General features: G+C 39.9%; 1 protein-coding gene across 1 annotated transcript; it reads left to right on the top strand.

Moving 5' to 3' along the window:
- The first annotated feature begins 539 nt into the window (after positions 1 to 539).
- On the top strand, positions 540 to 23,495 carry LOC134659095 (uncharacterized). Its single transcript, XM_063514702.1, has 10 exons — positions 540 to 710; positions 10,365 to 10,457; positions 10,763 to 10,893; positions 12,126 to 12,263; positions 22,180 to 22,301; positions 22,444 to 22,539; positions 22,682 to 22,777; positions 22,920 to 23,015; positions 23,158 to 23,253; positions 23,396 to 23,495. Exons 1-10 carry the CDS (start codon positions 695 to 697, stop codon positions 23,493 to 23,495), a joined length of 984 nt encoding a protein of 327 aa, XP_063370772.1. The 5' UTR covers positions 540 to 694.
- Positions 23,496 to 26,754: the final 3,259 nt, after the last annotated feature.

Genomic DNA, 26,754 nt, shown 5'->3' with positions numbered 1-26,754 from the left:
TCCATTCTATTAGTAGAATTTACATACCTAGTAGTGGAGATATTAATTTCAAAAATCGCCCCCCTGGAGGCTCTACCGCGAGAAACGAAATTATAAATTTATTTATCTACCTTCTATCCTTCTCTATCGCTGGAATATATAAGTACGATATTAGGATTAGGTAAGAGAAATATCTAGGATTCAGTGGCGTAGCGTGGGTCTCGGCCGCTCGGGGCGGATGAAAATTTTGCCGCCCCCTAGCTTACGTATTTCAACATAAGAAGTGCAACTGAAATAGTTCAAATATTTATACGATATTATTGGTATTTATTCTGAAATTTTGCCGCCCCCTAAAAGTGCCGCTCGGGGCGGGCCGCCCCCCCCCCCCCCCGCCCCCACTACGCTACGCTACTGCTAGGATTTTTTATATAATAATTTGTTACTAAAATAAATTCCTCTCTTGCCTTAATTATATTCTTTGCCCTTGCCACCCAACTAAACGTCATCCTTTTTTTTTTGACAATGACAACTCTTTAGTCGATCGATTACGGATGTGAATGGCACATCACTAGCGCCTCTGAATCGTTGCGAAAAATAATCGTTGAACCGTACTGTCCGTGACTGCGTTGACTATTTTATTCGCAAATCCCTATTATTCAAGTAGTTTTACTGTTATTTCTTAATCATAACTAATACGCAATCGTTAGTTAAATAAATGGCAGACAAAAAAGGTATTTATGCACTTTATTCATTACGAATTATTTGTTATTTTACTTTGCGTTGGCATATGTAACGCCATTGAGGCCTTGATGGAAATGTATACTTCCTGCGTCTCGTAATCTATTGGAAACATGAATTTGTTCATTGTAATAAAGTATTAATCGTTCTATTGTGAAGTATTTGCACTTCTGCTGCGGTAGATCGATATTTCCAAAATCCAAGATGGTTGACTGCTCGCACCGATTTTCTTTTATGTGGAAACGAAGTACTGATGGTCTAAATTTAGTATAATTTTACCCTACATTGATAACAATCGTTTCTATCTTCCATATGAGATGATATTTTTTTGGTAAAATATCTAAAGATTGACAGAAATTATAGTTTCATGCCCAGGGCGTAGTACAGTTTACTGCGACTTTAACTTGCAAATTTCCCTAAATCTGTACAGAATTCCTATAAAACTAAGTCGAATATTACAAATATGTAAATATTTGTAATATTTTAACATTAAAGTAGTGGAAATAGCAGATATTTCTCTATTAATCTATTAATTTTTTTTACAGTTACCTACCTATCCATTGTTCTTTCCAATTTTTTTTACAATAACATTAAATGTGCCTGATTTATGTTCAATATCTCATTATTTATGCGGCCTTGATGGTATTACAAATGCCACACAATGATTATAAGCTTATATTTAACATAAGAGATTGAAATTTGGTTTTCTAAACCTACTTTCTACATATTTTTTTTTTAATTGTTGAATGCTCAGGTTTGGCTTGTCCAGCCGACTTGGTAAGCGGTTATGAGCCTCCAAGCCTAAATAATCTAGGGGGTCACAATGGTTCAAAAATAACTTAACATTTTTTTGGTTGTATCAAAAAGAATTTAATTTTGATAATTATTTTTATTTGAGGATTTGGCATAACCTTGCTTTTGCCACTAAGTTACTTACTGTTGCTTGATTTGAAATGAAACATTTTTTCAAAGCAAATCCACATTTTGTTTTTATGTATAACATAGAATGATCTAAAGTTGCACTTTTAGATATAGTGCATTGGGGTAAATCCGAAGACAGGGTAATTTTGAAAATGGCAAATATCTACTAAACTAGAAAGACTTTCTACTGTAGCAACAGTACGCAAGATGCCATGTAAGCGTTGCAGTGGCGTAGGTGGTGCTAAAGTATGAAGTGTTTCTAGTTTAGTAGATATTTGCTATTTTCAAAATTACCCCGTCTTCGGATTTACCCCAATGCACCTTACATTAAAGCGGTTTTAAATAGTCTTTTTAAAACAGTACTTTTTAAAGTTTCTATGATAGTTACAATACCCAAACCTAAATCTTGTCCAGTAAACTCAGGTTTTGGACCTTAAAATGTTATCCGGGGGCTGTTTTCCGAACAGTACAAGTATTGTATTACAAATGTTTTTGGACAATAAACTTAAAATGGTGGGATGTTTCTTTGAAAGTAAATTTCCCTGGACATGATTATTACAAATATATTTTTGTTTTGGGAGACCTATGGTACTAAAAGTGACCGTGTTTGACCTGGACACTTTTAGAAACACCCGGATCTCCCCGTACGGGTCCCAAACATCCCTAAGAGTAGGTAAGGCTGTTCATGGACAATGGTAATTTTCTTGTTTGCTTCCTATATCATAAAAAAAGGTAGCCTAAACATTTGTAATATAAGATTTATACATTCATGGAAAGCCCCAAATCCAAGGCCTTCAAAAACCATTGGTGGCACCATTGCGACCCCCATTCTAAACCCATGTTGATACTTGACCCAGCGCTCCGGGACACTCGGCGCGGGCGCGGCCTCCGGACTGCCATGTAATGATCACTAGACATTTTATTTCTTCCTTTTGACATATAGAAGACATATGATGTGCGTAACGAGTGGACGACAGTATGTGTTGATTGTAACCGCTGTGATGGGTTGATTGCTGCTGTATTTTAGATCGGCTATATAGAGTTTATTTTTATTTTATTTATTTTAAATTAGAATTTAATTTTTAACAAGCAGAAACGTCTGCGACCGATGCTATTAAGCTTGAACTCACGTCCTCTGGATCGATACTCCAGCGCTCTGCCATCTGAGCCACCAAGACCTCATCCATAACCAGCAATTCTTTTTTCCTCTTTTAAATTTATTCTAAGCTTAAATTAGAATTATACTACTTCAATGAATTTTAACGTTTTTAATCTGCGAAGAAATTTGAAGGTGTATGTGAAGTCCCCAAATCCTTCATGCATCAAATCCTAAGATTGAACTTGCAGAATACAATATAAAGTTGTACACATTATATATGTAAATCTGTGGGCAGTGGAATTCGGAATAGCAATGATTGTTTTTGCAAGTGGGTGGCGACCTCTGACTATATCACAATAATGGGTATCATGACAGTTCAGTTTCATACAGATGACATTAAATGCATTAACTTAAAAATAATTAGGAAAATAAGTAGGATTTAAAAGATTTGCAGTTAAAAAAAAATACCACTTGGGGCAAGATTCGAACTTGCGACCTTTTCGGAAAACGTGATCGCTCTGCGGCGGTAGCACGGTCGCATTTTTATCGCTTGTCACCATATCTGCCTTGTTCTAACAAGTATGTAAGTGCGAAAGTGACGGACATAGTGACAGGCGATAAAAAAGGAACCATGCTGCGCCCACTGAACCAACTGAGCTACCGAAGCTTACCGGAAGCGTGCGAATCTTTCCATTCCTTCCGTTTTGTTTTACACGCCTGAGGTAGGCGCATAACGACATCCCAACTTATTTTTATCACCATAACGAATTTTTGCTGTGTACTTGAACAAATATGACTTTGACTCGGTTGGTATTAAAACGTAAAATAGTAGTGACAAAGAGTCCAGACGATTTTCTAAGAAAAAAAAAACAGATAACAGCATCTTAACTTGGGTTTTTATTATGATCTTTTTATAGAATGACTTATGACGATGACACCATCTGTCTCAAGAGACTCTAAGTTTAGGTATTTTTATATAACAAGTTAGGTAATCACTACATAGTATAAAACAAAGTTGCTTTTCTGTCTGTCTGTCTGTATGCTTAGATCTTTATAACTACGCAACGGATTTTGTTGCAGTTTTTTTTTTAATAGATAGAGTGATTCAAGAGGAAGGTTTATGTATAATTTGTTAACCCGTGCGAAGCCGGGGCGGGTCGCTAGTAATATTAGTAGCTATATTTACGAGTGTTATGGTTATGAGTAGCAATCAACCCACCACGAGTTTTCCTTTGATACCTTTTCAAGTGTTTGTGTATATTGATGTAGTTATACATAATATACAAGTATACAGTCGGACGTAGCTAACTCTGCAGTCTCTGCGTGGAATTTGCAACGCCAAACTGTGGCAATGTCATCGACCATGGTTAATGTCAACTTTCTATGAACATGACGTTTATAATGAGTACTGACACTTCTTCACTTTTTTTTGCTCAAGTCTGCAAAGTTTGCTTAGACTGACTTTTGTTTTTTTTTTCTCTTGGAAGGACCAAGGACCGAGGCTAATTGGTTGGCTGTACAGTAGATGTCTTTGGCTTGAGATGTATGGTGTAACATAAAGGTCCTTCCAGATACATACATACACACTTGAACAGGCTCTAGTTAACACTAAAACTAAAAAAATAAGTTGTGTATGAGAGTTATCCATTAGTTCTATTCGAATAACAACAATGGATATATCTCGTTGTAATTTGTTAATAAATTCTGAGTGTTTTTTGCTATTATTTAATTTTCTTTATCGATACACGTTTAGTTTCACAGCTTATTTTTTCATTATTTTTTTACACTTTTTTTTAAATAATGATTGGCCATTTTTTTGAGTCATTAATTTAACAAATGGCCAATGATTATTAGATTCTGTTGCTAGAGTTTTTGCACCAATAATAGACATTAAGACAATACGATATTTTTCTTGTATAATTATTTAAATAAAAACATTTGATCTTGTCTTTTTGTCTGAACGATGTCCTTTTATATTTTATAACTGGTCATCTTTTTAAGTTATGTTTTTTACTTAGTATTCATAAGCTAGTAATAGGTAATATCGGGACAAATGATGTGGTGACGTCAACATTTTCCATTCTTTCGTAATTACGTGAAGACGTCAAGTTTCACATTATTTGTTTTGATCTTATGGAATCTTAAGGATATTTTGCATAAATCAAAGATGGTTTCCAACACGTTTTTTAAGGTTTAGTCTACTGGGACATACACTATTTTACATTTAAGCAGATGGTTAAATTAAAACTAGACATGGCATGCCTAGTTCAACATAGAACAATTTACAAAAAATATAATTATATATGATCATTGCGAAAAAAAAATGGTTTTAAATAAAGATGGCTTTGAGCTAAATACAATAAAAAAATATCATTAAAAAATGATATTCGACATTAATTAATGTCTATCTTGAGATTCCATAATTATGCACAAAATTATATTTCAAGATTTTGTGTTTAAGTGAGATTTGAACTTAACATTATTTGAACGTTTTCAAATAATGTAGGGTTCACATCTTTAATATAAGAATGTGTGTTTATACTAACAATATAAACAACACAGTTGAAAGATAAAAAAAAACGTAAAAAGAAAAGGCTGAGTTGTTTATATACACATTTGTGACTATTTTATAGTAAGGTGATGGTAAAACTGACACAAAAACTTTATTGTTCTATTTTTGTGCCAGTTTCTAGTATATGTCAGATGAATTGTAACAGTAACAACTTAAGAATGCGTGTTACTATGAGTAATGTGCGTTCTTTGCTATGACCGCTCCACGTCAAACTTTTGTGCCTTAAAAGATATATTCTTCTTCTTATAATAAAATACAAACGTAGTTCTTTAAAACAAATGTGGCAGACAGAGGGTAAGAGGTAATTTTAGAAATTGCTCATTGGTATAAAGCGATCTCTTCCAAACTAATACATTTCATTATGCCCCTATATTATTTTTGTTAAACAGATACAAAAGGACAGGTGAATAGATTTGGTAGAGCTATAAAATTGGTTTAGGAGAATTTAATTTCAACACTTCAATGTTGCACGAGGTCATAAAATTAATATACAGTCAGCAGCAGAAGTTGCTAAGCGGGCGAGGTGTTCAAAATGATCTTGACGCGACTTTATTGTTAAGAGAATAAGAGCGTGTCAAGGTCATTTTGAACACCTCGCCCGCTTAGCAACTTTTGCTGCTGACTGTACAATCATCCAGATATTTCTTGTAACTGAAGTCCTTTTCACAATCACATAATAATATGGCTTGAATTAATGCCACAATAAAAAGTTTGTCACCACGCCGGTCCCACTCCCACGCAATAAGATAATCAGACATTAACATGCGTTTGCTCACAAAGGACTGACATAAAACCAGATTTGCATCACATGCCGAAGTCTGGGGCTGCATTCCGAGAATAGCAATGAGGCTAAACAGCCTTATAAATAAAACGTTCACGTTTCCCGTTTAATAACAACATAACATATTAGTAGGGCATAACGTATATCCTATGTCTATATCCCTTTTCTTGCCAAATTAAAAAATAATCGCGAGTTCAATCTTCAAGTTGACTAGTAATTCTGACAGACAAAAGTTAAATGATTAAACGCTGGATTAAAAAAAGTTTCAATTATTTTTTTTATCAGTTGAAAGCTGTAGCGGTCATGCAGTTGGTTGTCATTATCAGGAATGTCACAGTGTTAGTGTGTGTGAATAGGATAAGGGGATGCATGAAGATTATAAATATACCTACACAATTGTAGATAAATATTCATTACGTTCTGTAAGGGAAGTCGCCAATTTAAAGTCTTAGTCTTAGACCTTCCAGGTCCTAAAGAAATGTTGATGGTAATTCTCCATTGGATTCTAGAGAAAAACAACAGTAATATTGTTTTCATTACTTATTTGACAAGTTAAATAGTTAATCTAACTAAATTTTATCGATTCGTAACTTAAAGCTATAATAAGGGATCGGACGATTAAAACATTTTATAAAGTGTGAAATAATTTAATTTAACTTCCCCATAAAACATGCCCTATCGTTGAATAGCATGAACATAAGCATAATTTCCTTATAGCCTGTAAGCACTTTACTTCAATTTGCATAAATATGAAGAGCCCGGCCTTGCATGACAAGCAGATGTCTATGTACTTGCACTTTTTCTATAGTACATGTTTAACATGCGAGGTCGATTTATTAGGCCCTTTTCGTTAAAACGTGATACTTTATCTCAATTCGATGGAGTTTTTGAGACAAGTCTTTGCAATTTTTTCATTTAGCTTCGAGATACCCTTATTAGGGTTTAACCTTTCATATAATACATGTGGTGTTGAAAAATCGTGGGTTTAAACCTCGTTTGTGCTATATAGACCAGAAAAAAACTGTTCTCTAAAAAATATACAAACAATTCGGTCATACGCTTATCAAACACAGACAAGAATTTAAGTCTTATATAATTAAAATATGCAATAGTAATAACGTCAGATTAAAAAAAAAGTATTATTTTGGAGAATTACCTTGAAACATAACTTCCGTTTCCCACTTGGCAATGTGACAGATGTTTATGATCTCCATGTATTTTGTCTATGGCGATGTATCTGCCACAGACTGCATGCTTAACCGAGCTTTAGAAGGACAGGGAAGAATGCCAGAGACCCACGTTTATCCCACCTAACATAACTTTTACACCTTTTTCTAGGATCCACTTTTTTTAGTCATAACATTGTCTTTTCCAGGGTACCGGATTTAGGGTTTAGAGTCCTTTCTAATTCGTGTCTTTTCCCTGAAAGATATAACGTTAAATTTGTCTGGCCGCATAATTAGACATTATAATTAAGTGTTTAATACATACATAAACGCTGGTTATAATTATCTTTTGTGGGTTAGCGTTAAATCTAACGTTATATTCTTGCTTGCTGCGGTACTTAAAAGTTAAGCTTAATATTGAGATGTTTTAAGTATGTCATACGATCGACAAAATAATGAAAGGGAATTTCTTTATAAGTAAGATACAATCAGAAGCAAATGAAGCTAAACAGGCGAGAGGTCAAAATTATCTGAACACTTGCCGCTCCCTAAGTCCCCTTTCATAATTGTTGTCACGTATGAAATATTTAAACGTAGTGGTAAGATAGATTTATGTTCAAGGGGTATTACCAGGATTTTTGTGACCGTAAAAGTAATAGAAAAATTTTGCTGTTTAGCAGTTGTAGACATGTTGGAATATTTTGCAGTGTAAGGCTTGTGTTGAGTTTTTGATTTAGTTTCGTTATCGTTAGACTAGACAGGTAGAAGCATGTTTTTCGTTTAGTAATCGTTATGTTTCTCGCATGTCTTTGTCCTTCAGTGCACCCATCATAAGTTTTTCGCTTTTTTCGCATCGCTTTTATAGTTCGAACAGCAAACTGTATGAGTAAATATTGATATGAACTTTTTGAACAAGAAATCTTGGTACTATATTTCGATCATTAGCTACTTGGTTAGATATAAATATGTTTTTTCAAGGAATGTTCACAACATGTATTCACGTTCGACCGTCATTTTACCGGTCATCTTTACTCTGAATTTTACATAAAAATATACCATATTTAATATATTTTATCCAAAGTTCAGAGTCGAAATTGAATAGAAATAATATAATAATGTCTTTTCTTAAAGGTTCTTTACTGTGTGATTGTTTTTTTTTTTGTTATTTAAGACCTTTTGACTAAAATGATCACACTCGTTATATCTGCACTCAGCTTGATTTAACCTTCTGATTGTATAGTCGCCATCAAATATATCGTCGATGCCAAGGTGTTCCAAAATATCTGAACAAAGCCTATATTATCAAGGCGTTAAAGTGCTTGTTCAGATATTATTGAGCACCTTGACCGCTCCAATATATCTGATTTCGAGTACATTCAGCTCGGTACGCTGTTCGTACGAGTTTCTGATATAACTTCGTTAAAAACCAGGCTTTTTACTTTAAATATGTCACCTGATACTACACCATTCATGCTTCCGTCTGTTAAAACTTCATATTCATCAGTTTTACGTAGTATCTTCAGAAACGGAATTACCGAACGGCGAACGGCATACCTATAGGGTGAAATTTTAATCACTAGCCATACTCTGCGTAGTGACTTTATAGGTCAGACTGAACATCTTTTATTATGGGACCAAAGGCAACATCGCGAAAAAGATTTTGGCAGTCCCATAGAAATCAGCAATTCAGCAGCATCACATCAGCCGGAATATATGAAACAGCTAAATTTTTAGACCTATAATCTCACTGCGCAGAGTATGGCTGGTAATTAAAATTTCAACCAGTGTGATCGTTTAAGGAATGCATTGTAAATAAAAAACGGTTGTTCAGCACCCCGTGTTGAGCTGAAACTCTTCGGAACAGTTTACATAAATTGCACCGAAGTATCACCTATGAGTTTCTTCAAACGTATACTTGGTTTGAAGAAATTCTGTTATATATATTATGTATTGCGTTGTATGGGCATCGCTTGTCGTTAACTATGACGTCAGTGACGCGCGAAATGGACGGAAATGACAAACACCTTGAACTTGATAGTTGTTACTAGTACTTTGACTTTTCATAGTTGTATGTTTATTTACGTCCATTTTAAGGCCACGCTAAAAACAATCTGGACCATTTTTTTTATCGAATATTTACAGTTCCATTACTACGTTTCTTGTTACCTCAAAATATACAATTATTCCAAATTTTGTGCACAATTTTATCATGGCCACACGGCGGCGTCAAGCGTGAATGCTCGGGCTTGGGTTTTGGCGCGCTTTGGCGCGAGAACTACCCGCAATCGCGACCGGGACGCCGAGAGAGGATCTTTCTTATAGAGACCTGTACATGGACCTGACATTTTTCAACGCGAATAACTCTCACCCTTCGGTGCCAAGTGACATATGATGTCAGTATTGAATCTTATTATCGTTGTTTTATATAAATGCCTGGGTTCTGACAGTAACCTTGAACTCTTGATACTGAAGTTTGTTTACAATGGCTTGTTTAATTTAAAAGTGAGATTTGTCCGCGTCTTGTTGTCTAAAGGCTTCCAATGTACTGCATCACAATAATGCCTGATAACACGCGACTAAAACTTGTTTCTCAACAACTTCCGAACTAATATTTTACATGCCTGCCTTTGGAGAATCATTGACATTTGACCTTCTTCAATGTGATTTATAAACCAAAACTGTTTTCGAAGCAAGTTTTAATCGTGATCTCTAGTAAGAAACATCCTCAATAATTCTGCCAACCACTGTAAACTTCAACACAGGCAGTATGACAGGCGTCGGTACCCGCAACACGTATCTGGTCATTAATTTACAAATTGCATTTGGCAATGAGTTTTGCATACCCATTGGGCAAGGGGCGCTTAAGATTCCATAACACGTTGATTGTCTCTTATCGTTTAGTCTTATCTAGATCTAAGCACTGAATACAAAGAAAGAAACAACGTGTAAAAGAACTATCAAGAATGAAATCTGCCTTCATCTATAAACTGATCGGCCATTACGAATTCGCCCGGTTGCCGATGGGTCTGCGAGCAACCCCAGGATGCGTGTTGGTGGGCGGTCGCGGTCGGGTGTCGTGACGGCCGCGTGACGGAGTCGTTGTTGCAGTAACGCCGCCGCTGGGCGCGTACCCGCAGCCGCAGCCGCCGCAGGGGCCCTTCCTGCCGGCACCGCCACAGCACGCCGCGCCGCAGTATGGAGGTAGGGAGCGTGCGTAAACTGTAGTGGTAAACGGAATCTCCACGCTTCATGTTTAAGTTACCGATTTAGACCTCATAATGGCATAACTTCCAACGCACAAGTGGGCGTGAGTAAACTGTTTGCCGGAAATGATTCCTTAAAAAACCGGCCAAGTGCGAGTCGGACTCGCGTTCCAAGGGTTCCATTAGTCCGACTCACGCTTGACTGCACATTTCTTATAGGATTCTAGGGCTATTCCCCTTATAATATTTAGGGCTTTTCCCCTTAAAGCACATTGCATATTTAAACGGAAGAATTGTCGGCAGTGGCTGGAGGCTCTCCGTACGGCGTGACCTTCGGCGGGGCGGGGGCAGGCGCTGGGGGCGCCGTGTACGCCCCGCCCCCCTATGACCAGCTGCAACACCATCAGATCCCAGCTCTCACCCAGCAGCTGCCGGTAACCATCGTCCAACAGCTTCCCCAAAACATGACACCATACCATCATTGTCACTCAACATATCCATAATACGCTAAAGTAAATTCCTTTTTACTTTCTTTAATTCATACCTGTGAGTTAGTTATCCCTGTAGTCTTTATAAATTAACCGAGTTTTATATAGCTATAGCTAGATTCTCGTTATGTCCATTTTATATTCTTGATAATTGGTATTAAATTTTAATATGTGGAGAATCGGCCTGATGCTTAACGAGTAGTCGAGTAACGATTCAAGAAGGATCAAAATGTTTTCCGATTTCTCTATTGGTGGCAAAAAGTGCAAAAACGACCTGGGGCCCGTTTCTCAAAAACTTATAACTTGTAATACAAGTGGAAGTCCCTTTCTAACAAAAGCTGTCAAAAGTGATATCCGCTTGTATTACAAGTTACAAGCTTTTGAGAAACGGGGCCCCTGCTAGTGATTAATTCTATTATATAGTAAGTTTGTTAAATTGTACAACGGGACTTAATCGCGTATCTAACGCGATTAAGTCCCGTTGTACAATTTAATAATGTGTAAAAATCGTGAAAGTTTTAATCAGTGTTAGTAAATTTGTATTGGCTTTTATGTTTTCGTGCCCTAGTTGTTAGCCTATGGAATAGCCGTGACGCTGTCAGATAAAGGTACTTTCACGTAAGCTATTACAAATTAGTTACACTTGGTAATTGGCAGTTACGTAACTTGCAGAGAATGGCGGATGGAATGTTGTAAATAGGTCGTTTTTTGTAATCTTAGTAACTTATTTATATGGCCTTGCACAATTTAGGAACGTGAACGTACAGTCACCAGCATAAATATATGGTCCGTCTGCCATCCGATGTATTTGCGTTCACAGTGGAGAGATATTTATGCCAGATGAGCTCAATCACATAATTTTGATTTTTATGAGTCGTCAAATATTTTTAAGCGACCCGATACGATATTTATGCGGATACAGACTAACGATATTTTTGCCGGCCACAAAGCATCACATATTTTTACTGAGGTAGTGTCGTCATATACTTATGCCTCCAATGGAGCATCAGATATTTTTGCACGGCTGCCCAGTCATATATTTTTGCTGGTGACTGTACACGTACAATCAACGAAAGATATGGCTACATTTTTCGCCTTATTACAAAGGAGTAAGGAGCAAAAGTGTAAACATATATTTGACGTCGACTGTACCTAGTTGACTTAACCTTTTTTTGCAGCAAATGTATAGCCCGGCAGCGGCGATGTACGCAGCGGCAGCCGGCTACCCCGGCTACATCGGCTACCCGGTGCAGTACTACCCGTACTACCCGATGCAACCCTCTATTCAGCCTTTACGTCCGACCATCATGATCCCGGTAAGATACACTACCGGTGCAATACTACCCGATGCAACCCTCTATCGTGCCTCTACGTCCCACTATCATGATCCCGGTAAGATAAACTAGGTACCCTAACTAATATGGCTCAATGACCCGCGTTTTGGCCTCCGAGACGAGAGCACACCATTTTTCCCGTTCTTGCGCCGTTTCCTGCCAATTATCGGCTTGAAGCTGACGCAGATCCGCTTCCACACTGTCTCCCCAGCGGTATCTGGACCAACCAACCGGTCGGTCTTCCCAGGTACGACCTCTTAGCAACCCGGTCTTCTCTCATTCTTAACCTTTTGGACGCCAATGACCGATATATCCGCACCGTAGGTTCAACGCCAAAGACCGATTAATCGGTCACATATCACAGAGCAACATATACCTACGTGCATATCAGGGATGTTGCGAATATCCGCATCAGCATCCGCAACCGCGGAACTTCCGCATTATTATCAACATCCGCATCCGCATAAAATCGATGCGGATTTAATGCGGATGCGGATGTGGAACAGGTCGGTACAGGAACGTCTTAGCATCGGCGTAAGTGCTAGACTGCTAGGTAATTTAGTCATTAGCCAAAAAAACCTATTAGAAATGAGCAGTCAAGCGTGAGTGGGACTTAATGTACGGAACCTTTGGAACGCGAGTCCGACTTGCACTTGGCCGGTTTTTTGAAATAAAAATTACTAAAATGTAATATTTGACGTTTTTTATGTATCTATCTTGACACCCGTTTTGAAAATCCGCATCCGCTTCCGCGGATGTCAAAAAATCGGTATCCGCAACATCCCTGGTGCATATGCATAAAGTTCAATTTCAGTTTTGACGCTTTGGTGACGTGGCGTCAGCGTGACAGCTTTTGTGTTTGACACGGCGTCGAAAAGGTTAATAGGTGACTGACGGCCATATTCGAACTTTAAGATACGTCAAATACTAGAGATTGAAACAATATGGAATGGATATGTCAGTGTCAAACAAGTGTCAAAAGTGACGTTTCTTCAAACAAACGCGTCATTTTTGACACTTGTTTGACACTGACATATCCAATCCACATCGTTTCAATCTCTAGTATTTGACGTATCTTAGTTCGAATATGGCTGTGAATCGGCGAAGTCTGTGGGATTTGACGACCGGTCTGGCCTAGTGGGTAGTGAAGCCGCGGTCCTGGGTTCGAATCCCAGTAAGGGCATTTATTTGTGCGATGAGCACAGATATTTGTTCCTGAGTCATGGTTGTTTTCTATGTATTTAAGTATTTGTATATTATATATATCGTTGTCTGAGTACCCACAACACAAGCTTTCTTGAGCTTACCGTGGGGCTTAGTCAATTTGTGTAATAAGTCCTATAATATTTAAGTTTGCAAAAGTGAGCGACCAGAGCAGACGTGTCGCAAAATTGTATTAAATTATTTAAATCATCGTTACACTAATATAATCATAAGTCGTACAACAAAAAGTGTCAATTTTGATTGTTTGATTTGTGGGCTATTACGCCAAATATTTCTAAGTGGTAGCGGAGTCCCGCGGTAACAGCTCCTCACCCCCTCGGGTAAACGAGACGGCCTCATATTTTTTAACCCGCTCATTTACACTAATCCGCTGCATTTACGCAATTACACTAGCGTTGAACACAGATCAACATGCCTTTGGAAGACTCACCAACTGGAAGTGACATCGGCGGTTCACAAACAAATCTACACCGCGCGTCAACGTCGGAACTTTCGCCCGATACAAAGGAGGATCGGAAGGTAATGCTTCGCAATAGCAAAAGAAAGCATAACGACAACAATAACGCCGAGTTACTTAATGAAATGTCTGAGATCAGAACGCAACTAGAGGAAATGATGGCACTTATGAAATGTTCAAAAATAACCACTGAGAAACAAACGGAATCCATTAGCAAAATATCCAACGACCTTACCACAATCAAGGATGAAATGAAAAGCTTAAAATCAACCATGGATCAATTAACCTCAGAACACAATGGCATCAAATCTCGCATTGAGAACCTTGTGTCGCTTAGTACAGAGACCGAGAAAAGGATCGACTCGATAGAATCTGAAGTAACCCAGCTTAAAAAAGAATCCACAACCAACGCATGCACAAGTATCATCTCACCAGAAAACCTAATTGCTGAAATTCAGGAACGCCAAGTGAGAGCGTGTAATATCATAATAAATGGAATCACAGAATCGGACCTTCCTGACCCCGAAGAACGACAGGCACATGATATGGAAGAAGCTCTAAAAATTATAAGAAAAATATCACCTGCATGTCGTGTTCCTCTGCAAACACATAGATTAGGCAAGCCCAAGGCCAACAAAACCAGAATGTTGAAAGTACGTCTCCATTCCAAAGAAGATGCAAAAGCAATCCTCAGCAACAACAAAAACAGGACCGACTCGAATATCAGCATATACTCTGATAAAACTCCTCAGCAGCAGAGCCATTTTAACAATCTAAAGAAGGAATTAGAAGACAGAATCGCAGGTGGCGAGCTAAACATAACAATAAAATACCATAAAGGTACTCCTAAAATAATCGAAATGCCAGCAAAAAACTGACAGATCAGCGTCTCGCAAGGGAAAATACTTACCAATTTACCACCAGTTATGATAATATTGCAACAAATAAAGAGTAATTTTCTTTACGCAAACGCGAGAAGCATAATGAAGCCTGGAAAACTCATTAAAACAAAACTAATACTGTATAAGTAAATTAAAAAATATAAAAACTTATTTAACCAAGGTGCAAATAGTACATAAACAAATAAAAAAATAAAAAAATACTACCTATAAAAATAAATTTTCCCAAAGCCCGAGCGTAGTTGAATGCATGCACTTATTTAGCCACTTCCATGCTCTTTACATCGGCGCAATACTGGTTGTCTTATCTACTGCTAGTACGTTACGTGTACCTGCGTACTTACCGCACAGCGCGATGCGCTCCTAGCAACCACACTTCTATCAAACTTGTTTGCATGTTTTGTTTCTACCTGACACACACCGCTTTTGTTAGGTATAAATAGTGGGGATGCGGAAAAACTTACATGCACTGGTTCTGCGTTTTCCTCCTTATAGAGTCTCCAGTCTCCACTGATTCGGCGGCACTTTATTTTGTTGTATGTATACTTAATTATAGGGATCCCTTTGGTTTCATTTTCTTCAACACACAATATATCGAATCGAGTTTTATTTTACATGTATTGATGTGACATGTGACATTTTTTTTTCTTTTTATTATCGCCTTGCCGTCTATATTGAAAACCCGACAAGGAGGTCAGAATTCATAGGTTAAGTATTTAATACGTGGCGCAAACATTCCCCCGGCCTTGAAAGGAATAGCTTTCAAAAAGTTATTTAAAATAAATCATTTACTACATAATAGCATCCTTATTGCTCAGAGAAAACTAAATTGACATAAACATATGAAGCCTCCATAACTTGAGAGAGATAACTAAATACTAATAGAAATATGAAATTATATTATTGAGAAGGCAAAGGACATAATTTGACCAAAGGTCTTTTAAGTGTGCCTGATTTTGTTTTAACCAAAGCAACTCTGGCAATACCGTCCTTGCCTGGAAAGAGTTGAGTTATAAGACCTAACGGCCAATGTAGAGGCATAACATTATCTTGAAGGATGACTACAACAGTTCCTTCCTTAATAGGCTGAGAAGGAGTATTCCATTTTTGTCTGGTTTGCAACGTGTGCAAATACTCATCGCGCCACCTCTTCCAAAATGATTGCGTTAAGCGATCTAATAATTGATATCTTTGCAAAAGATGATCAGATGTTACCTCCGCAACAGACGCAGCTGGAATATATTTCAATGGAGTAACATTAAGAAAATGAGCTGGCGTCAATGCGGAAGGTTCAGCTGGATCAGAGCTTAACACGGATAGCGGTCTAGAATTTAATAAAGCCTCAATTTCACATAGAATTGTCATTAATTCCTGAAATGACAAGATTTGTTTACCTATCGTACGAAACAAATGTGATTTGACGCATTTAACGTTACTTTCCCAACATCCTCCAAAATGTGGAGCACTGGGGGGAATAAATCGCCAAATTATTTTATTGGCTGATAGTTCAGTTTCCCAAGCGTCTCGATACTCATTCGCAAGGAAATTATGAAGTTCTTGCAAATATGTATTGGCTCCCTGGAAGTTGGTTCCGTTATCGCTGTACATATATTTTACAGGACCACGTCTGGATAAAAACCGCTTAAATGCTGACATAAAGCTTGCTGTACTTAAGTCAGTTGCAAGTTCTAAATGAATTGCTCGCGTTGTGAGACATGTGAATAAGCACAAATAAACCTTTTGACTCTTCACGCCTCTTCGTCGAACAGGTGTACAATACAACGGACCAGCGTAATCACAGCCAGTATGTATAAAGGCTTTCTCAACTTGATTTACCCTGCACGCTGGTAAATCTGCCATCATTGGGGAGTTAGCCTTTGGCTTGGTCCGGAAGCAGTAATTGCATAAATGAATGCGATGACGAATAATACATCGAGCTGCTATGATCCAGAATCGATGTCGTATAATAGATATAAGAGTTTCAGGTCCTGCATGTAAATGGTGTCGATGATAATAATCGATCAGTAGGTTAATGATGTGATCACGACGTGGCAATAACAAAGGATGTTTATAATCGTAATCTTCATCAGAATTACTGAGACGTCCTCCGATGCGAAGGATTCCATCTTGAATAAATGGCTTCAGGCTTGCTAAAGCTTTTGTAAACCCTTTTTTCAGGGTCATATCTAAAATATGTTGACTGAAATAAACTCTTTGTAGAGCTCGTACGATTTCTAATTCGGCTGCTGTTAAGTCATCAGCACTAATAGGGCCTTTAGGTAATCGTTTTATAAATTTTAAGATATAGGCAACTGTGCGTACATATTTAACCCATGACGAGAACCGTTTAGACAAATCATAAATTAAGTTGTCGTTCGAATTGTCACAAGTCACTAAAGAAACCGTTTTTTCTTCAGGAACGTTGACTTCGTCTGGTATAAACGCCTGAATCGGCCATTCGTTTTTCGGGAGTTTCATCCATGGAGGGCCTGATAGCCATAGAGGATGGATCACCAGTTGAGCTGGAGTTAAGCCTCTAGACAGGCAGTCGCTTGGATTTTCTGTTCCCTTAATATGATAAAAATGATCGCTTGATAAGTTATCTTGGATCTTGGTAATTCGATTGGCCACAAAAGTTTGCCATCGATGAGGCGACGAATGAATCCAACAAAGTGTCACTGTTGAATCGGAGAAGGCCAACACAGAGTCGATTGGGTATCTGGTTGAGTAGGTATCAACCACCCTTTTTATAAGTTGTGACAATAGCAATGCTGCGCATAATTCCAGTCTTGCTAGGCTGACAACCTTCACGGGCGCTATCTTAGATTTAGCGCAAATTAAATTAATGACACCTCGGTCATCATTAGGAAAAGTGACGTAGGCATAAACCACTCCACCATAAGCTCTTTCACTAGCATCTGAAAAGCCGACTATAGTTAATGAACAGTTTTCAATGACACCAATATGTCTGGGAATGCTAATGTTAGATAGTAGCGGTAGTTCACCTTGGAACTGTTGCCATTGGCGTACAATATGATCAGGCGGCAATTCGTCCCAATCAATTTTCAAAAGCCATAACTCCTTTATTAGAAGCTTAGCGAACACAATTACAGGGGCAACTAGGCCCAGAACATCGAATAGTCGAGCTACCGATGAAAGAATGTTTCTTTTACTACACGGTCGATCGTCGGGACTAACCTGGAACTTGAATACATCTTCACCAGGATACCAACGCAGACCTAAAATCTTCAACGTTGTATCATCGTCGAAGGTGACACTTTGGGATAAATGTAGTCCTTTCGGTATTTCTTTCAGAACAGCTGCAGAATTTGACGACCACTTTGCCAGTTGGAATCCACCTTTCAAGAACAAATCCAGCAGTTGTTTAGTCGCTTGCATAGCTTGGTCTTCATCAATAACGGAACTGGCTACATCATCCATATAAATATCACGAGATGCAATTTCCTTTGCGAGTGGGTATTTATCACCTTCATCAGCTACTAACTGTTTAACAGTTCGCAGTGCCAGAAAAGGACTGCTACGTAGACCGAAGGCTACCCTATTATACTGAAATACCTTTATAGTTTCTTCAGGATTAAACCTATAAAGTATACGCTGATAAGGACGATCCTCCCCCCGTACGTCAATACACAGATACATTTGACGTACATCAGACGTGATAGCAATACCAAACAATCGTAAGTTTAGGAGAATGCAGAACAAGTCAGCTTGAAGACTTGGTCCTGCGTGAAGTATGTCATTTAACGATAAACCGCTTGTGGTCTGTGCACTAGCGTCCAGCACAATTCTAACCTTTGTGGTTATTCTGTCAATTTTGACAATTGCGTGGTGGGGTATGTGATAAGCATCATTTGACTTATCATTTGGAACCTCAGATAAATATTTTTTATCAATATGTTCACGGATAACTTCATCATAAGCTGGTTTTAATTCAGGTTGCTTGACGAATTTTCTTTCAAGCGCTAAAAATCTGCGTTCAGCAGTCTTGTAAGAATCGCCTAAATTGCTTGGGTCCAATTTAAACGGAAGTGCTACTTCATAACGTCCGTCTTCCAAACGATTGATTGTATTCTTGAAAATATCTTCAGCTTTTTTCTCGTCTGGACTATGAATCACTCCTCCATCCAAATCTTCAATTTCCCAGAATTTTTGCATTAAATTTCCGACATCAACCGAAGTAAAATACCCAGCTGCTGAGTAGGAAGCGTTAACTGCGGGAGCATCGCCTAGTATGATGTACCCCAGTGTAGTTTCTAAAGCGTCAGGCAAACCAGGCTCGTTTTCAATTTTATCTGACATTAACAATTTGGTGAATAACTTAACACCAAGAAGTACGTCAATTTCACCTGGAATCGCCCAAGAGTCATCTGCTAGATGTAAATTATCAAACAGATCAGTTGCAGATTGATCAATATGACAGGTCGGTAAATCAGGCGTGATCTCATCTAAAACAAGCGCTTCGATAGTATATTGATGTTTAGGATCATATCTTGACCTAAATGTTAAGTTGACATTTCCTCGGATGGGTTGTGTTATCGTTGTTCCACCTAATCCATTTATTGACGTCACTGGGCTGCTGTGTACAGGAAGACCTAAATTCTTGCAGCACTTCAATGTAACGTAATGTTTCTGTGATCCTGGATCCAGCAGACATCTCAAAACCTTGTCCTTGCCGTTACGCCCACTAGCGAGTACCTGAGCAGTGGCGAGAATTTCCGTCAAGGGTGATGTAGTCTGTCCCGATGCCGAATGAGTACATACAGAGGCACCGTTGTCCTTTACGGATGAACTTGTGCTAGCTTCACTATCATCCTTAGATGAAGACTTGGACTCGTTGTTATTCATTGCAGGTTTTGAGTTTTCGAAGTGTAACGTTGTATGATGTTTGCCTTTACATTTACGACAAGTTTTCTTCGAGGAACATTTCGATGCAGTATGATGCGTGTTCAGACAATTAGTGCACGCGTGAGTTTCCTTAACGAAATTAAATTTTTCGTTAGGCGTGAGTTTCATGAAATTATTGCAATTATAAAGTTGCGAGTGATCATTACTCTTGCACATAGCACATGAACTTCCGTTGTCATGCCCTTGCGTGCTAACATACGCTTGGGGCGTGCGAGGGAGGGGAGCTCGCACGCTGCTAGTGTTGGCAGCGGAGCCGCTTTCAGCCTTAGTTGGCGTTCGTTGCGATGTCCGATATAAAATCTTCACTTGTTCCCTAACGAAACAAATGAATTCGTCATATGTAGGCATTGTAGAAGAATTCCGAATAGACATCTCGAAATTCTTTGTGGTATCTGAATCTAATAACTTAAGACCCAGGTGAATGAAAATAAAGTCACTTAAGTTTTCGAGCTTGAGTTGTCTTATTGCTGAAATAGTAGCAGCAAACGAATCAATTATTTTTTCTAAATTAGATGCCGAAGGACCGTTGATGTTGACAGGTTTCATCGAAAACAGCTGGTTTAAATAAGACGTAGCTAATGCGCGTTTATCATCATATTTCGCGATCAATGCTTCCCAAACTGTGTTGTAATTTTCTGCGGCAGGTATAACTCCCGCACAGATCGACTTTGCCTTTCCTGTCAAATGACTAAACAAATAATGAACACGCTCAGAATCCGTAAGTTTTTTATTCTCATGTATGACACGCTTAAATGTTTCATAGAAGAATGGGAAGTTTTGAATATCTCCATCGAAAGAAGGAAGTTCAATCCGAGGGATTTTAATGGAGTCGTCCTTACATGAATGGCTCGAATCCCTGGATGTCGAAGGGCTCGGAGCAGGTGCATCAATTTTTGAAATTTGACATTTGATTACGCAGTAGAGATCTTCAAACGCATTCATTGCGTTGTAGTTGACGATGTACTCCGGGTCCAACTCCAAGTTCAGAAGATTGACTTCATCCATCAACTCTATAAATTCTTTTCTCAGTTGATCGACCAATCGAGCTTGCGCGATGAACTGCGAGAAAGCCTTCTTGTCACTGCTTAACTTTGGAATCATGTCATAAATATTTTGTAAACGCATGAAACATTGAGCACGTTTTGCTTCCGCGAGCTTAAGTCGCGTTGCCATGGTTACCTAGTTATTACTATGACAGCACGAAAAAATATGAACAATTTGTGCTAAGATGCACAAATAATTATAAATTATATTCAACTTGTATAATACCTTAATGCAAGTCGAAGGAAAATGAAGTAAATACGAACGTTACGCTTGTATAATACCTTAATACAAGTGTAACCTTCGCAATAGGTTAATTACAGTTTATGAAAAACTGAGGCTTTTAGGAATAATTTACCCGTAGCTTTCAGTTTAGTAGAGTGTATTTAGTAACTTAAAATACACTGAAATTATATACTTAACGAATATGGTGTGCAAAAATGTTCCGTGAAAATTATGTCACAATATGACAGTTACAAAATACGAAATTTATTTGTAACGCATTTATAAGGTAGCGTGATGAATAATCCCACACGCTACGCGTAAATGAAATATGAAATAAAAATAACAGACAATAAGAATAAATTAATTTACTGACCGTACTTTGAAATAGAATTATGACGGGAACATTTTTTTGAAAATTAAGAAACCGAAAGGAAATCCGAAATTATATTTTGTACCTACGCGATTCAGTGAGCAACAAGGTTATTATGTAATATTTTTAAAGGTAAATTTGGAAACCGGTTCAAAGGCCAAAAAATGGGGATGCGGAAAAACTTACATGCACTGGTTCTGCGTTTTCCTCCTTATAGAGTCTCCAGTCTCCACTGATTCGGCGGCACTTTATTTTGTTGTATGTATACTTAATTATAGGGATCCCTTTGGTTTCATTTTCTTCAACACACAATATATCGAATCGAGTTTTATTTTACATGTATTGATGTGACATGTGACATTTTTTTTTCTTTTTATTATCGCCTTGCCGTCTATATTGAAAACCCGACAAGGAGGTCAGAATTCATAGGTTAAGTATTTAATACGTGGCGCAAACAAATAGATTGTATTTTTACTACGTACATACTTATATATATATATACGTTATACTAGCGCGGCACTATCATATTTATAAGTTTGCTCACTAATTTTAATTTTGTAACTGATTGTTGTATTTTTCTCATGTAAGTGAATAATTGTTATTCTTATGAGAAATAAAGATCTTTAAACCGAATATTTATTTCGTACCCGGTGTAATACATCATTACTATTCCTACATTAGTACATTACTATTCCTGCCCTGTTCAGGCTTATAAAACCCAGGTTATAAGTGTACTAAGTGGTTCCCTGGTTGCAGCAGAACGGGTTCGAGGCCGGGGGCAGGTTCGAGGGGCTCGCGCAGACGCTGCTCCCCCCCGCGCCGCCCAACGTGCCCCCCTCCCCCGCGCACCTGGCCGCGCTGCAGCCGCACCAAGTGCTGTGAGTGTACACTATACAGACAGGTTCGAGGGGCTCGCGCAGACGCTGCTCCCCCCCGCGCCGCCCAACGTGCCCCCCTCCCCCGCGCACCTGGCCGCGCTGCAGCCGCACCAAGTGCTGTGAGTGTACACTATACAGACAGGTTCGAGGGGCTCGCGCAGACGCTGCTCCCCCCCGCGCCGCCCAACGTGCCCCCCTCCCCCGCGCACCTGGCCGCGCTGCAGCCGCACCAAGTGCTGTGAGTGTACACTATACAGACAGGTTCGAGGGGCTCGCGCAGACGCTGCTCCCCCCCGCGCCGCCCAACGTGCCCCCCTCCCCCGCGCACCTGGCCGCGCTGCAGCCGCACCAAGTGCTGTGAGTGTACACTATACAGACAGGTTCGAGGGGCTCGCGCAGACGCTGCTCCCCCCCGCGCCGCCCAACGTGCCCCCCTCCCCCGCGCACCTGGCCGCGCTGCAGCCGCACCAAGTGCTGTGAGTGTACACTATACAGACAGGTTCGAGGGGCTCGCGCAGACGCTGCTCCCCCCCGCGCCGCCCAACGTGCCCCCCTCCCCCGCGCACCTGGCCGCGCTGCAGCCGCACCAAGTGCTGTGAGTGTACACTATACAGACAGGTTCGAGGGGCTCGCGCAGACGCTGCTCCCCCCCGCGCCGCCCAACGTGCCCCCCTCCCCCGCGCACCTGGCCGCGCTGCAGCCGCACCAAGTGCTGTGAGTGTACACTATACAGACAGGTTCGAGGGGCTCGCGCAGACGCTGCTCCCCCCCGCGCCGCCCAACGTGCCCCCCTCCCCCGCGCACCTGGCCGCGCTGCAGCCGCACCAAGTGCTGTGAGTGTACACTATACAGACAGGTTCGAGGGGCTCGCGCAGACGCTGCTCCCCCCCGCGCCGCCCAACGTGCCCCCCTCCCCCGCGCACCTGGCCGCGCTGCAGCCGCACCAAGTGCTGTGAGTGTACACTATACAGACAGGTTCGAGGGGCTCGCGCAGACGCTGCTCCCCCCCGCGCCGCCCAACGTGCCCCCCTCCCCCGCGCACCTGGCCGCGCTGCAGCCGCACCAAGTGCTGTGAGTGTACACTATACAGACAGGTTCGAGGGGCTCGCGCAGACGCTGCTCCCCCCCGCGCCGCCCAACGTGCCCCCCTCCCCCGCGCACCTGGCCGCGCTGCAGCCGCACCAAGTGCTGTGAGTGTACACTATACAGACAGGTTCGAGGGGCTCGCGCAGACGCTGCTCCCCCCCGCGCCGCCCAACGTGCCCCCCTCCCCCGCGCACCTGGCCGCGCTGCAGCCGCACCAAGTGCTGTGAGTGTACACTATACAGACAAGACTATCGTTATCGCGGGAGCAAAAACAAGTCTGCCAAATAACACAAGTAACAGAAAATCTGATTTTGTAAAAACGGAATACTCTGCCTACACATATAAACCTCTAAGATGGCTCCATATCCGGTATAACTCATATTTAACTATGTAAATGCTTACATATTTGTCAACTTGAACAATAAGTCACCAATGTATTAATTTTGATATCAGTATTTCCGTCTTAAAGTAGGTATTTTATTCTTTCTCGATAGGAGTGTCACTTCTGTTATTGTTTATTTGTCATAATCATTCAGTACTGTCAAATCGTTGTTGCTCCCGCGATAACGATGTATGTGTCGTAGTCAGATCGTATAATCCGCCGTATTACATTACGGCTAGCAGTTTTACAAAACAGGGGCGTTTTGAAATGCGGCAATTCGACGATTAGCCGGATTGTCATTGCGATACATTCTTCAATAAGGCGGCCTACGTTTAGCCGCATCGTATCTACTATTTAGATTGTACAGTGACCAGTTCTTTCGGTCGCCTACGTAACCGGAGTTTGACAATGTTTGCAATTTAATTTATTTTTACCATGGTCCCACCGCACTACATGTGTTTCTTTTCCAAAACATTTCCTTGACAACTTAAATAGACGGAGCCCCGCAAGCGGGCTCCTATTTCTGGGCGGTTTGCCCTTCGGGCATCTGAAGCTACCTAACGAACCTAACCTACTTACCTACGCTTTTTTCCCCAAAGTGTAATGTTTTCACGGACGTCTCACTAAATCAATAGGGGTAGCTTCGCGGGGCTCCGCTCCGTCTAGTTAAGTTGCGAAGGAAATGTTTTTTAAAAAGAAACAGTCCGACGAACTCCAGATTTGATGGACACCGCAGCGTTTTTCATAGTTTGTTGTTGTTATGTCAGGCAGCGCCACGAGTGTTAAAAATAGGAACTAAAAACTGTCAAAGCGGCGGCTAATGACTCGCTGTATTACATTACGGCTAGCCGTGTTGAAGAACGTATGGCGCCGAATACATTCCGGCGGATTTTCATTCAGCCGCATTCAATCCGGCTAATCGTCGAACCGCCGCATTTCAAAACGCCCCTGTTTTGTAAAACGGCTAGCCGTAATGTAATACGGCGGATTATACGATCCGACTGCGACATATGGACTATACTTAAATGGCTGGCATGGACAGATCTCCATGGTAGCGTATAAAAGTATGCAATTTTTCATCAATGTTTTCTTATGACGTTATCACGCAAAATTATCGTCCGTAAACCGACTTTACAGACAACCATATTTTTTTCTCACGAATTTCTCTTGGTTGATTTTTGGCCTACTAGTTTAGCCTTAGAGCTCGTTCCCACTATGTCGGATGTCGTGGCGATTTTTAATCGTGTGTCGTTGCCGCTGTTCTCACTATGTCGGATGTCGGATCCGGATTTCAAGGTCAAATTTCGGGTGTCGGCGGTACTAAGATAAGATAAAGATAAAAGATAGTTTATTCAAGTAGGCATAATTACAATGCGCTTATGAACGTCAAATAAAGCTAGGTAGACCGGCTCCAACCCTACACCTCTGCCCCGAGAAGATTTAAATCCCCCCTCAATTGGAGGAGGGTATCCCAATATGGGACCGGCAACAAACTCGGCGGGACACATCTTTTCAAAAATAATTACATCTTATAATTAACATGCATTACGAGAAAATAAGGGAAAAAATACAATTTAAATTACTATAGAATTCATGCAATTTAGAAAATATACATATGTACATGGAATCATACAAAATCGTAGCTCTTTCAGAAAACATATCAAATTCTTACAAAAGGAAAAGAAAATAAAGTTATTAAAAGAAATGGGAAAACATATTATATAAATCTGATTGATTATTATTAATTACCAACATATAATATTTGATGTGCTTTCCTGCTTACCTGAGCTGTGTCACCTATAATACTGTTCCCACTAGTCGTCTGTCGTGCACGATCGCAGCTGGCGTGTATTTTTCGAGTGGGTAGCGAGGCTTAGTACAAGATGAACGTCGACGAAATGTTTGTGGTTTTGTATTATTTGCGAAAGAAACGATTAGAGGCAGTTAAAAAAAGGAGATATTGGGTACACCCAATTCTCAGGGAAAGATTTACCTTAGGAATGTTTCAGAATTTGATAGCTGAATTAAGAAGTGATGAAGTGAATTTTTTCAATTATTTTAGAATGTCTATAAGTACATTCAACGATCTACTATCTCGGATATCAGGATGCATAAACTACACAAAACGCGGGCGAAATCGTTCCGACATCCGACAAAATGTGAACAGCGCTATATTCACTCGTACGCGAGCGAGACACGACACGATTTTTTTCCGTGCTGGGAGGGCTGGCAAAACGCACGACATTTTATGTCGTATCCGACACAAAATCGTTGTCGGACGAGTGTGAACAGCTTCATATAAAATGTTCTGCCAGTGGAACGTACGATTAAAAATCGCCACGACATCCGACATAGTGGGAACGAGCTCTTAAAGTTGTTACTTTTTAATTCCAGGTGGCGTTAGTTTCCCCTCGCAGCCGTCGACCGGTGAAGCCAATATATCAACAATATAGCTCCGTCTCACTCGTATACTGACACTGCTCATTCATCATCATCATCAGTTCAACAAGACTTAGAAAAAACAACTGGTAACTAGCTTCAGTCAGTTTGTATTGTAGCCTACCGTATAGAAGTAAATTCACTCACTGCTAAGCTACGGTCGTAGCTGATAACATGGGTTTCCCGGTATGTAGCTTTGTAGAGAAAATGTGACGTGATTAGTGCTGGTCAGGTCAATAGTCGCCTAATACGAGGATCTTCAGACTAAACCCAAGCAGGCCTTCGGGTCTCCCGTATTCTATACGCGGGTCAAATTTAAGCTTACAGTTAGTTTGACTTGATCTAACTAAAACATCATTATATGTGATGTTTTCAAATAAAAGGTTCCACATTGTCGATAAGGTTGATTTAAAATTGAAGCTTTATGGAAATAGCGTCTTGTTAACAACCGACCATACTCGTAAGTACCCTTTTGATTGAAAACGTCACGTTTGTTTCAAATTTGACTAAAAAAATGTCAACACAAATTGTAATCATATCATAAGA

This window comes from Cydia amplana, chromosome 24 (assembly GCF_948474715.1).
Source record: "Cydia amplana chromosome 24, ilCydAmpl1.1, whole genome shotgun sequence".
NCBI lineage: Eukaryota > Metazoa > Arthropoda > Insecta > Lepidoptera > Tortricidae > Cydia > Cydia amplana.
The sequence above is the reverse complement of the archived record's forward strand: the minus strand, read 5'-3'. Positions and strand labels throughout refer to the sequence as shown.